Source organism: Podarcis raffonei, chromosome 6, assembly GCF_027172205.1.
Source record: "Podarcis raffonei isolate rPodRaf1 chromosome 6, rPodRaf1.pri, whole genome shotgun sequence".
Taxonomy (NCBI): domain Eukaryota; kingdom Metazoa; phylum Chordata; class Lepidosauria; order Squamata; family Lacertidae; genus Podarcis; species Podarcis raffonei.
Window position 1 is genome coordinate 62,578,912 of NC_070607.1, and position 13,984 is coordinate 62,592,895.

Genomic DNA, 13,984 nt, shown 5'->3' on the forward strand with positions numbered 1-13,984 from the left:
CTCAGAGACAGAGCTTTTAAGTGCGGGCCTGTGCCTGGAAAGAGCAGGGCAAAGGGTAGGCATGGATAAGCCCTATATTAAGCAAAATTCACACAAAAATGTTGATGAATTTTCATGAGGACTTATTTTGAAAAAATGCAAATTGACTTGGAAGTGTAAAGAACTGAGCTGAAAACTGGAAAATTAGAAGCCAAGAGAAACCAGATTAACATCTTCACCCATTCCTACTCCCATATCACCTATTTATGCCATCAAATCAAGACTCACTTCATTTTAGAGCACCCCAAATTTTACAGTACTAATATTTACAATACTACAATACTAATGTTATCACCTTGTTTGTTTGCCACTCTTGCCAGCCATTTCTAAGCTCTGCCTCTAGAGTTCATTTTCCAATGTTCATGACTGGACTTAGACTTTGTTTTCAGTAGACTTCGCCCTCTCTTTCAGTATCAGTATTGTGTTTTTATAGTAGGAAGAATGACAGGTAACATAATGGGATCCATCGGGTGAATATTGCTTTAAACAGTGAACTGGTTGGTGTGAACTTGCAAATCGGTCCCCAAGTAATTTTTCAATTAAACTGATGGGATTATGCAATGGAGGGAACTGGGCTCTTCTGTGACTGTGAGATGCTTGTCCTACAACTTCTCACAACCTACTACTGTAGGATTGTACACCAAGGAAAGTGCCTTCTAACTAAGGGCATACATTAAAATAATATCTACTAAAACAGTTGTCTGTGCTATTTTTTTCTCTCAGTTGTGACATCCTAGTTATTGACTTTCCTCGGGACAGTTCGCAAAGCATCTGCTCTTATATCCTTTCCGCACCAAAGGCCTATTTATTTCCCCAAGCCTTTAAAACCAATCTTAGTTAATATTTTTTATAATCTGCTGCTATGGCTTCAATTTTTGCACCAATGGTCGTGATTTATATTTCATCTGGGTTTTTTAAATTTAAATTTTTTGTTGTTGTCTTGATTTCATTACTGTTCTTTTTAGCATTAGCAATTGTGGGAGTGTTTGTAAGTAAAGGTGGGATAAATATTTAAACAAACAAGCAAGCTAGAATTTGGCATAACACAGACACCATCTTCAGTGTTGCCAACAACCTGCAGAGGAAGAGGAAGAAGTAAATCCTGCTGTATTAAATGCGGCTCACTCCCAGGAAAGTGTGAACACTTGCAGCCTAAGTTGGAAGTTTATAGTGTGCTTTAAGTTGCTCATAGTATTATAGATACAGGATGGGTCAATGGGCCACAGTGACTAGTCTAAGGGCACATCTTTTTTAAAAAAATTGAATTGTTGGCAGGAGTCAGAATGATGGAGGACTTCCTGGTTGAAAGCTCACAAAAGAAACCACTATTCTACTGCCACCTTAAAAGCTTGACTGTCACAATGCTTGAGAATGGATGAACATCAATTTCTTCTCAAATCAAGGAATTCTTAATCCAAAAGGTATCATGGCTGATGCCATTATATCATGGTTGACTCGGTTCCAGGGTGCAAACCACAGTCCCTTGGAACGAAGTACAGGCTCAAGGCGCCAAAACTGATAACAGAAATTCAGCAAAGAACTGTTGCTGCAGTCCCAATGATAGTGAAAGAAATACATTGACTGCCCAACCACAATGAGGTCAAACTATTATACCATGAACCTGCTTGCAGAGTTGTGGGCTTCCTGTCTCCTCCCTTGTCATATCAGAGTAAGCCAGAATGAGAGACAGCGAAAGAGAGGAACTAGGGTAAAGTGTTGTGGCTTATAGTTCCTGTTTTGTTTTGTTTTTTGCTTTTTTTAACGGAGCAGCAAAGTGAAGCCATCCGAATGAAAATGACAGTTGCAGCATGTTAGTACTTGATAGCTAAACGGGCATCTTCTCGCTTGTGCCTCGGCAAGTGAAGAGCCAGGCTTCTCGGATCTTGTCGAGTTCACTTGGGCCCACCATGGAAAAGCAAAGGTAAGGACTTCCCTTGTTCGTAATGACCTTCCATTTTTGTTTGTGGATTATAGAAAGCAAACACAATCTACAAAAAGGAACGTTTTGCTTTTGAGCCTCTGACAACACAATTGACAACGTGCAGCCATAACATGAGCAGGCATTACTTCCCCTGATTAAACTGGTGTGTATGCGACCATGCCTGCAAGGGAAAGATAAAGGGCATCTGTGTTCATCCGAGGCAAATACTTCGGCCAAGACTGGAAGAAGGAAACCAATAATGTGCTTAAAAGGCCTCAGCAGTGTGCCCAGTGTTGTGGGTTAAATAAAGAGAGCACTTCTCCTCTTCATAGTCTGGTTTTAATCTAAGGTTTTTTCCAAGCAGCTACAAAATAAAGTAATGGCATCTGGAGAAGGTAGGTAGTTCCTAAGCTCTCAGGGGGGGGGGACCTGTTGCATAAGTTTTTTGGGGTACAGAAGTAATCATATGCCAGGCTGAATGGGCTTCAAAATCCTTATTTAAAATATTATCTAGTTTTAGACTTTAAAATGGATTGATTTTGAAAATAAAGAACTGGTTATTTTTAGTATAAAATTACATGATATGTCTGAACCTTCCACTTTTTAAAAGGAACTCTCAGGAAAAACCAAACAAACTATGACTGCAGTGGTGGTGGGCATTAAGAGGGAGTGAGGTGGTGATCGCCATACTTTTATCTCCTTCCCGCCCCCCTTTATGACAGTTAAACACTTACGGCACACAGCTTTCATTATTTCTTCAAGCAAGCAGAAATAGCAGCTTTTCATGCTGCCTCTCAATCTAAACTGGACGTGGCAGAAAATAGAGGAGGGAAAAGGTGGCATGGAACCAGTAAAAGAGAATGAGGATGAAATAATGTGTCAGTTAAATAACTAGACCTGCTGGTATAGGGTGGTATACAAATTTAATTTAACGATGATGATAATGTTAATAATGCAACATATCTCATTCAGGATATCTCACCTGAGAATTTTGCAGGGCCACCCCTACCAATAGGAAATGAGATGCACCTGCCTCAGGTAGCAGATACTGGGGGACAGCAGCAGCAGCCCTTGGTTGTTCCTGCTAAGACAAGCCTGGCCATTCCCCTCTGTTGGAGGACAGAGCTGTGTTTGCTACATGGCATGCCTTTGCCTCTCTGAACCGACTTGCTGCCTCACATGTTGTGCAGGACACTGTCCCATCACCCAAGCTGAATAAAGATTTAGCTGCCAAGCTTCTAGGCTTGGAATGCTCAGGGAAGGACACCCTGTACTTTGCCTCAAACAGCAAAATGTCTTGGTCCAGCCCAGGTATTTGGCTCATAAAATGTGCCAAGACAAGATGTGCAAAGAAAGTCTGAATGCAAGAAAAAAGCAAGGAAATTGCAAAACAAACCTATTTACTGCATGCCCTCAAGCAGGAGCTTTGGTACAGTGTTGCAATACTAGAAAGTAAATGGAATTAAATTCAGTCAGAATTTTGTAGAAAGAGGACAGCCTGTCTAACAACCATGTGGCAAATGCAAATGTGAATATATTGTGTGTGCGTGCAGAAAAATGAACAATTAAATTTTAGTGGCAGGGAGACGAAACCTGAATTGCTTATTTCTACCATTTTATCTAATCATTTGTGAACATCAAATGTGGTGGCAATTAATGAACAACTTATGGAACACGTATTGCAGATCCCACCAATTGGCTGCCTCGTGTCATAACAACAGAGTTGTGGATAAGAAGCTAGCCAGCAAGGACAGATACTTGTTCAGCTTTTGCAGCTTTCTGTTATTTAAATTAATACTTTATTATATCCTATAATTATTTCTATCCTGTTTTTTAGGATATAAATCCTATGAAGGAAGTTTAATCGCAAACATATGCCTTGACTTTCCACTTAACCCTGTCTGTATACATTGTTTTTTAAATATTCTGTTGGGAGCCGCCCAGAGTGGCTGGGGAAACCCAGCCAGATGGGCGGGGTATAAATTATTATTATTAGTAGTAGTATTAATCCATTTACCTTTATAAGGCTATCCAGTAGGCCAATGGCATTGTCCAGTATGGGAAGAAGATAGGTGCTCAGGCTGTGAGTGGGAGAAAGAGTTGAAAATGACGAACAAATTCCTGAATGGTTTTTGATAAAAAGGTTATGAAGAATACAAGTAAAAGGAATCCTACTGAATAAAAATTAAAAAGGCAAAACATATTGCTTATTGTGGCTCCTTGATACAATCTTTTTTCACTAATCTTGGTATTCTTCATGTTATCTCATTGGACTAGCAATAAGCAGCAAAGGTTTTGGTAGAGACCCTATGCAGATTGGAGATCCAAGCACGATGAATTTTGCTAGGTGCAATCTGCCTCCAGTTTCTCACTGCACCAGAGGCAGATTTCCTGCAGTGCTAAACTGGGAAATAGGGACTGATAATATATATTGGATAGAGTTAACACTACAGCAGATCTTTCCAAGGAATAGTGTGTCGGCTGCAGTGTGTAGGTGTGTTGCACGAACGCTCCCTGCACTTCTCCTGGGGCTGGAAAGGGGTCAGTTTAATTTCCGGTTTGCTAGTAAAACTGAATTACCATGTCACGAAATTATGCATGTCTAAAAAGTGTGTTGCCAACGTGAAAAGTTTAGAAAGCTTTGCGCTACAGCAAGGTAGCCAGTAGGGTTCTGTGCATGAACAGCATAGCCCTCAGCAAGTCTAGCCAATGTAATGCCCTCCAGATACTTTTGTACTACAACTCCCATCATCTATGAACACTGGCCATGCTGGCAGGGCATGATGGGAGTTGGAGTCCAATAATATCTGGAGGGCACTTCTTCTGCACTACAGTCTTCCTTTTAGATCATTCCAGCAATACTGATCCTGATAATTTCAGGTTGTCATGAAATGTGAGATAAAGATGATTCATTTGAAAGTCATCCTGTGAGCCTGCATTTCTGTGGTTGGCTAGATGAATGTTTCAAGTCATGTATAAATTATCCACCCTTTGTGTTAACTCTTTCAGTTGTTTTTAAGAGACTATTCCCATCTAAGAAGGAAATACTTTCACAAGAGAAAGACTGAAAATGAAGTCAACCATATACTTATTTTTAAACAGAGATTGCATTGCACCTCAAAACAGGAGATACATAATAGGGAGGAGTGCCTTTGCTTTTTGAGATACACATGCATAATCACACATACATTCATCATAGAATTTTCCTAATTTCACTGGCTCCTGCCAGAAGTGGCCTGAATAACATACCCTCCAACCTTTCTCCAGGGAAAATAGGGACGTCCCATTTCATAATGATTATTTTACTATTTATACGCCACACATCTTACTGGGTTCTCCCAGCCACTCTGGGCAGCTTCCAACATATATAAAAACATAAGGGGGGGGACAGTAAAAAAAATCCTTCCCTATACAGGATTGCCTTCAAACGGATTGGGAGTCAGATAATTCCATACCTTCCAACATTTCACCAATGAAAATAGGAACATCCTATGGAAAAGTGGGACATTCCAGGATCAAATTGGAAACCAGGACGGCTTCTCTAAATCAGGGACATCCCTGGAAAATAGGGACACTTGGAGGGTCTGGGATATTGGATTCAGTATTTAAAATGTGTGGCAGCTGTCTTCTTTGGTGGGCAGCAATCATGTCTCTTCTAAATCCAGAGTGAAGCTTGCTTTGAATAATATTAGTTAAGCAAAGTACACATTCCATCATTCACTGTGGGTGCCTCTATTTTTTTCCTCAGTAGAGAAAACAGCAGCTTGAGGAGGGAGCAGCTGAGGTTGGGAAACAGTGGGAGGGAAGGTTTACAAAAAAACTACTTCCCCAGCATTATTTCTCCAGTCCTATTAGAGGAGAAGAGACTGGGGGGGGGGGGCGGTTTAAAAGAGAAAATCCATGCCTCAGGAAATCCATTCTCTACACTTGATCTTAGCCAAAAGGCCGAGAAGCGATAGGAAATCCATTCTCAAAGTGTAGTTTGGCCCTGGATCTTCAGTGGGTATACATCTGTGCCTAGCATCCAATATGCACTGACCTTTGGACTAAAACAAAACCCCTGTGTTGCAATACAGAATAATCTTCTCAAATACAGCCACAACACACGGCTAATAAGTATGGTAAATGTATTTTTAGTAGTAGTTAGAATATAACCCAAAATTTACAAATCATAAACATTGTTATGTACTGAGTTGAATAGGATCCAAACTGCAGCAGTCTGATTGGTCCTAGAACAATAGGATCCAAAAGGCAGCAGTCTGATTGGTCCTAGAACAATAGGATTCAGAATGCAGCAGTCTGATTGGTCCTAGAACAATGCAGCAGTATGATTGGTTGGCAGGAACCACCCAATCATGCTCCAGATAGAAGTGAATCCACAACATGATTGGCTTACAGTAGAATTCCGGAATTAGCCAATCATGTGCAGCCCATTGTGTAAATAATGTATATAAAGCAGATACTTTGAGGGGACATTCATTCATTCCTCCTCACCACTATGAGCTGAATAAAGAGCATGAAATCACTTTGCGACTCTGAGTATATTTCAAACATCATTATATAATGTATATATAAATCCATAAACAAGAAATAGTCAACGTAATGAACTGCTGTCAGGGAACACCACGACGCAGGCAGAATGCCTTTCAACAGATATTGTCCAACAGTATTGTAGTGGTGGGTATGTAGAATTCAATAATGAACTGCAAACAAGCAGAACAGTGTTTCCAGATTAAGTCAACTGTTTCAAAGATGAATCTTCGTCAGCTAATAATAAAATTAAATACATTACATACAATGAATGAAAACAAAAATAACAGAGACCAACCTGCATATTAGATAATCAATAAAAAACGAACAAATGTGGAATACATACCAAATAATTTCTAATAAATTATCCATTCAGGTAAATGGGATACTTACTAATAATACATTTACCATAGTTATTAGCCACGTGTTGCGGCTGTATTTGAGCTGACCTTTGGACTGGCAAGCAATGAGGGAATGAAGATGGGCAATTTACCAAGTGCTTAATGCTGGGAAATTTGTCAGTTTCTTAAAACATCTGCTAAATAAAGCACAGTATGCTTGAAGTGCAGCAGCAGAGAGGCCTGTGGCTAGCTCTGTCACACACGGCAACTGCTCTTACTTCACCCAGTCCATTAACCAGTTGTGCTGCTATGGTGTGACACAACCTATCCCTCCACACATTGCTGCAGCACTTTGTCTCTACTTCCTGGTTGCATGATAAGGGAAGCAAATGATTCATACGTTCTGAAACTGCAAGTCTATATATATGTGGGCTAATGGTGTTGTTTCAAAAAGGTGGATAAAGTATTTTTGAAGTTGTCTTTCTCTTAGGGGGAAAAAAATCTGCCTTTAAGAATAGATGGTGCTGCTCTTAAGCTTGCAAAGTCCTCTGTTTATTTGGGCTTTTGTTTGATTTTTAGCCTATAAAGCTATATCGTGTAATGTTGCAGATTATCTAGGGTATTTTATATCCACAAGTGGTTGTTGTTGTTTTTTTATTAGCTTTGTAATTGCCATGTGTGCAGTCACTAGGGTTGCTAGACAATCAAGTCTGACCTGAAGAGTCTCCAGGTGGAGCGCAAGAGTACTACTACTACTAATAATAATAATATTCAACCTGGCAGGGCCTGGCTGCAAATGACAGTATTGATGCTCTGAGGTGTCAGCCCACCTCTGCTCCCTTCTCCCAATTAATCTCCATCTCTAGGGCTCACCCTTATGACACCATCAGGGGCCGCCTCCAGGTCTCAGGGTTGGGCCCTGAAATCTCAGGTTCTGGGATGCTCCTGACCTAGGAATGCTAGCAATCATAATCACAACCAAAAAGCCAATTCAAGATGGAAGGAAACCCCTAAAATAATGTTCACCTCACACCAGTGCTTTTTTCCTGGGGGGACGCAGGGGGACACATACCCCTAAACATTTTGTGAATGTAAGTTTGGCCTCATTGAGGGGCAGTATTTCAATATGAGTAGGAAAATGAGAATGCAGTACCCCTAAACATTTTTTGGGGGGGCGGAGCACTGCCTAACACATTGAAATCAAGGCGATTCTTTTTCTAGGGCGATTTCTTTTTGCTGCTGTTTTTTATATTTGTTAGCTACGGCAAACTGATAATTTTTAAACTATATAGAAATGTTTTAAACAAATTGTCAATGCACATGCTCCACCCCTACACTGAGTGTGGAAGATATTTGCCCCCAAATATAGTATTATAGCCCTGGGCATTAAATATGAAAAGGCAGGATATAAACAAAATAATGGGGTTGGCAGAGTGGACTGTACCATTTCAGACTTTGAGGGGGCTGTCCCATTTTTTTTATCCCATTCCCACATTATCATCATTTTCAGCACTATTATAAATTGTTGATTGCTTGTAAAACACACCAAAGGTCTCCAACTTATTTAAGGCCGTAAGCAAAACTGCTTATAATTTTTTTTAAAAATGGCATTCATAAAAAATAGAAAAGCAAGCCCCAATAACATTTTTTTTAACAGAAGGCAATTCACCAGCAACTTGGAATGGTACACCCCATTTTGAAGCCCCTTGCACCCCACCTTCATTCTGCTTTGTGTTAACATGGGGCTCTTACCTTCACTTTGGAAGTGAGGTGAGAATCGCTTCATCTGCCAAGGGGACAGACTCCCACCTGTCTGTGATGGGGGTTTTGACCTAAAGAGAAGCTATCCTGGTGGAGCAGGCCTAGGAGTCCTACAGCCTAGTAAGCTGCAGGCCCAGAGCACAGACTTGGATGGAAGACATTGCAGAGTAGTCAGATCAAAATGCTGCAGCCAGAGATAAAGGCATCAGCTGGGAGAGGGGTGACTTTTTAAGCAGCTGAGTGCAATGGACACCAATTACATTCCCTTACACATCTTCCAGCTGTGCATCAAAGAGGTAACAGTGCTTATTTTATTGCAGTGTGGTGAGGCTGTAGGTAGGGATTGTGTTTATCTCTCTCTCTATATATATATATATATTAAGAAGTGGTTATTTTTAAGTTGATTATTTATTTTTAAAATAAGGATAATAACCTGAATTTCAATACAAACATTTGATGTGTACTTATAATTGAGTACCTAGCTTGTGTGAGAACATTGCATTTTTGCCTTCCTCTGTAAGAGCCGAGCTACAGGTGATGTTAGTTACAGAGTTTGGCTAGTTTTATGTTTTTAACTAATACCTTGGGGTGGGGCTAAGCTGGAGCAGGACCATGGCATAGACAGAAGGGTTTAGCTCCCCTCCCCCATGCCAATTGGAATCACAATCCCATATGGTATTTGCGGGGGGGGGGGCTACCATTGTTTCCAATACATTGGCAGTAGTTCATGCATTTGATTTTTGTGGTACATTATGAAGATGTATATATATCTTATAAATCAAAGAGCATGAGTATTTACTTTCCATTGTATGAAGAATAGCTGTTGCAGCCAGAAAGTGCTGGCCATTACTTCTGGAAGTCTGGGCATGTTAGCTCGGAATCCAAAGAGTGACTTATGTTCACAAAGGAGCCATTACACTATACTAACGGATTTTTTAAAAAAACTTTTCACTTTTCATTGAACTGATGATCCCCTCCCTTATCTCTCACGAACTGCTTTTGAAACACCCCTCAGTTTTAAAAGCAGTTTTACATGCGACAGCTGCTTGAAAAAAGCAAGTTCTGTAAACCCTTGGGCTTACAAAAGCTAGCTTCATAGTTCTTTGGGTCCTAGCCTTATTCAGAACATCTCCCAAAAGAATGTTGGGAACTGTAGTTTTTAAGGTTGCTAAGAGGTTTTAAGAAACCTATTCCCCTCACATATAGTTTCCAGAGTGATTTAACAATCAATCCCTCTGTATCACCCTTCAATAACACAATAGAACATCAATATAAAATAAAATACAGCCCAAAACAGCAAGAGCGGCAGTTTAAAGCAGTGTAAAAGCCAGACCCAATAGATTTGCTAAAAGTCAGGAAGAATAAAAAGATTTTCTCCCAGTGCCAAAAGGATAATAATGTTGGTATTAATTGAGCATCACTGTGAAGATGGTTCCAAAGTATGCAACCACAGCCATACATCCTGGTTTCTGCTTGCCCTCTTCAAACTGCAACGCAGAGCATCTGTTGCGAGTGCTTCCCTGCCCTTGGCAAGCTGCTGAGCTGTAAGTAATATAACTGTTCCAATGATCAAAATAAAGCAACAGTCCCCTTGACTGCCATGTGTTTAATTCCCAGTAGGTGAAGCCTCCGCAGTTCACGGAAACCGTCCTCCACATTGGTCAAGCGCAGAAATCAAGACTCCAAGAAAGAGGTAGGTTGCAGGAAGAATTGGACCAGATCATACGAAACACACACTGAACCTGTGAGTAATGATACTTGGAATCTACAGAACCTTCTGCAATAAAGTTTTTGAGCCCTTTGCTCCTGTTTCCCTGATTATGGTTCCTTCTTCATCTTGGGTGCCACACATTGGTCCGCTTTTACTCTTGGTTTTCTTCTCCCATGCCCACATTGTCGCTTTCTGCCATGTTGCTAACCAAGCTAGGCTTAGTATTGCAAAACTGAGACAGGTAGGTAGATATGAGACTAGACAGTCCTTAAAGTACCTGCGACCTAAAGCTTGAAGGGCTGTAAGCATCAAAAGCAGCACCTTGAATTGGGCTTGGAAGTGAACTGGCTAACAGTGCACATTTCTCAAAACTGTCAAGTTACGCTCCCAGCAAGCAATTCCACTTAAACTCCTGGCTGTTGCATTTTAAACCAGTTCCAGCTTCCTAGTCCTCATGGTCAAGCGTATTGTTGCAGCTAGGTAAAGGGGACCTCTGACCATTAGGTCCAGTCGTGGCCGACTCTGGGGTTGTGGCGCTCATCTCACTTTATTGGCCGAGGGAGCTTCCAGGTCATGTGGCCAGCATGACTAAGCCGCTTCTGGCGAACCAGAGCAGCGCACGGAAACGCCCTTTACCTTCCCGCTGGAGCGGTACCTATTTATCTACTTGCACTTTGACATGCTTTCGAACTGCTAGGTTGGCAGGAGCAGGGACCGAGCAATGGGAGCTCACCCTGTCGTGGGGATTTGAACCGCCAACCTTCTGATCAGCAAGTCCTAGGCTCTGTGGTTTAACCCACAGCACTACCTGCGTCCCTTTTACTGTTGCAGCTAGATAACTGTTAAACTGGGGAGGGTATGGACAGAAATAAAGCTCTGCTAGCCACTAAATTGTAGTGTAAGGCCATTCCTGTTCTAACCTTCTTTCCTGAATGCCTAACATGCTCACATGATCCTCCTTCCAGCCACCATTCTTAGAATATGCACAGGGATTATCCCACTGGCTTAAAGGATGGATAAGGGTTTTTTTGAAGTTTGTTGGGTTCCCTTTCCCCCACCCCCACTACCCTGTTTTCTATTTCTGATGGAAAAGCAAAGATCCGAATCCTTTCATATAGTTGACTCCTAGGACAAATTACGTACATACTTGTAACATATGAGCCGTCAAGATTTTAATGAGGGAAGGAGGAGGTTAACAACTCACTCTTTATATAGGCACAGGGTAACAAGGTAATGCCAAAACAAAGGCATTCATTCTTCTGTCTGAATTCTGGCACAACCTGCCTATGTAACTTGGATTAAGTCTGATATACACAGAAAACTGCCGTTAGCTGCAGTTTTCGGGCTTTAGTTTGTAAGCCTTCTTCAAAGTGAACATAAATATATTTAACTGTGTAGCATTAAGCAATAGAACATGGCATCCCTAATCCAACAGCCTTTGGACAGTGTGGAGAACAGAGAAAGTAAAGCTACTACAGGAGGTAAGTGGTGGCGGGGTTTTTTAAAGGAACAGTGGCATGCCTGCTCATTGTTACAGTGAGCTTTGCCCTCAGAATTTGTCATCTCTAGATGTTCCTTTGATGACTCCCAAGCAATCTGCAAAGCACACTCTCTGCAGCCCTTAAACCTAAGCAGAAGGTGAAATGCAAAAAGCATCTGGAGGAAGAAACCCACTTTCAAAAATTGCATCTATTGCAGATATCTGTGTGCATTTACCAGTGATTTTCCTAGTTCAAAAGCTTTACAGAGCTTCAGGGAGATAAAAAAAAATACTCAAAATATTGGGCACTACATTGGATTTCTTTTGTATTTTAGTAGTAGATTAATTTTAGTTTCATTGGAAAAATGAAAAATTACATGCGTTTTTAAAAAGCCATGGAATTTGCATTTTGGTCCAGCATAAAACTTGGGGGAGGGGGTGAATGGGAAGGTTAATTAGATGAATGATCCTCTTCTAAAATATTATTCTAGGATTTTCCCACATGTTGTTGAAATCACCAAAGACTTGAATAACAGGAGAACAGTAAGGTCTGGAGCTTTTAAAATAACCCTGCTCAAGTGAAGCAGTAAAATTTCCACAATATGCAATATGATATGAACAGTATAGTTTGCTTCATCTTCCAGAAGCTCAGAATTTAGTTACCCTGCCCTCATGAAAGCATATTTGATTTTATGAAAAAACGTTTTCATTTTGGGGTCAATTGCATCCTATTCCATAGATACATTGTGTGTATTGTTGTATACAGAAATCTCCCACAGCCTAACATCCTGCTAACTTCTGTTCTCACGGTTTCCCCAGGAAGGTGACTCTCAAGTGTATTTGGAAAGTGCTCTGCACTGCCGTGTCTTGCGCCATCAGTATGATAAAAGAGATTTTCAAATCCCATGGCTGGCGTGGCCCCAGGCATGAAAGTTATGAAGAAAAATATGAACGCCGGCAGGAAAAGCGAGAAACCCTGCGCAGAAGGAGGAACAGGACCACATGCCGTCTCACAGATAAACGCCAGAGCAAAGAAGCCAAGGAGCTACTTCAAAGACGCCGAGAAAAAGTGATCCTCAGAAGAAGAAATTTAATAATGGAAGGGCCAGGAAGGAAGGAAGTGCATTTGACTCCTGGCACAGACATGTCCCTGGTTCCTGAGAACAGACCTGGAGATTTAGGGGAGAGATCAGCATATCTGAGATCATTGCCTACTAACCAGGTAATATCTGAACATAAGGGCAATGGGACTTTCTCCCCGCACAGGGCTACATTTCCCATAATTCCCTGTGAAGAGAGATTGATTGTTACAACTCAAAGAATTGTAGCTCCATGAGATGATGGAGGTCTTTCTCAGCATCTATCGCAAACTATTGTTCAAAGGATTCTTTGCGTGAAGCCATGGTTGTTAAGTTGGTATAACAGTGCTTTAGATGAATGATACAAATGTGGCCTCAGTGACTTCAGTGGCCCATTTTCCTTGAGAAACGTCTGTATCTCAGTGGTAGAAATCCCTGATTCAATTTCCAGCAGCTCCAGATAGGACTGGGAATATCCCCTCTTTTGAACCCTGATGGAGTGCCATTGCCCATCAGTGTGGACATACTTGAGTTAGCTGTATCAAAGTTCTAACTGAGGCCGCTCCTGATGTTTTATAACTTCCTGTTGATCAAGGCTGGGGGATTAGTCATGAATAGCCTCTGGTTTTATCTTTTGTTAAACTGCTTAGATATCTTTGGATAAACGGTGGCATATAAATGTTTCAAATAGCCATGGCAGGGGGGGAAAATGACTTACCAACTTGAATGAGCTAAGGGCAAAGCTAAAATATTTGATTATTATATAGTGTGGTATGATTTTACCTCATACACAAATCAAACAGCTATTTATCAAAGCTTTTATTCAGATCATGGGAAAGAGACTTAAGTACAAACTATAAGATGGTGATGACTGAAATTTCCAAGTTGCCAATGGATCTTACACACAGGGCTTACTACTTAAGAAGGAGTCGATGTTAAACATACTACTTCCTATTAATAATTACAAGATGTAACTCTGTTGTTCTTCTTGTTTGTTTTTACGTTTTGGAAATAAAAGAATCAAAACAAATATTTCAAATAAATAAATTAGCCCCTGAATAGCTTTCATAAATTTTCAGTTTTTGTTCTTGTAGTCGGAAAGCTTCAATTACTGGTGATGAC

The 13,984-nt window shown here is 40.8% G+C and overlaps 1 protein-coding gene across 8 annotated transcripts in view; it reads left to right on the forward strand.

Moving 5' to 3' along the window:
• The first annotated feature begins 1,687 nt into the window (after window positions 1–1,687).
• TRAF3IP3 (TRAF3 interacting protein 3) overlaps window positions 1,688–13,984 on the forward strand; it is a 33,626-nt gene continuing 21,329 nt past the window's right edge. The window contains exons 1-3 of one of the 8 annotated variants that reach the window (XM_053393463.1): window positions 1,688–1,960; window positions 10,210–10,285; window positions 12,603–13,005. In XM_053393463.1, the coding sequence (XP_053249438.1) occupies window positions 12,664–13,005 (342 nt within the window). In that variant the 5' untranslated portion in view covers window positions 1,688–1,960; window positions 10,210–10,285; window positions 12,603–12,663. Of the gene's footprint in view, window positions 1,961–2,201; window positions 2,356–7,170; window positions 7,286–7,705; window positions 7,923–8,511; window positions 8,889–10,209; window positions 10,286–12,602; window positions 13,006–13,984 lie in introns of those variants that run through there. The other 7 variants (XM_053393466.1, XM_053393461.1, XM_053393467.1 and 4 more) reach the window with 7 other exon arrangements.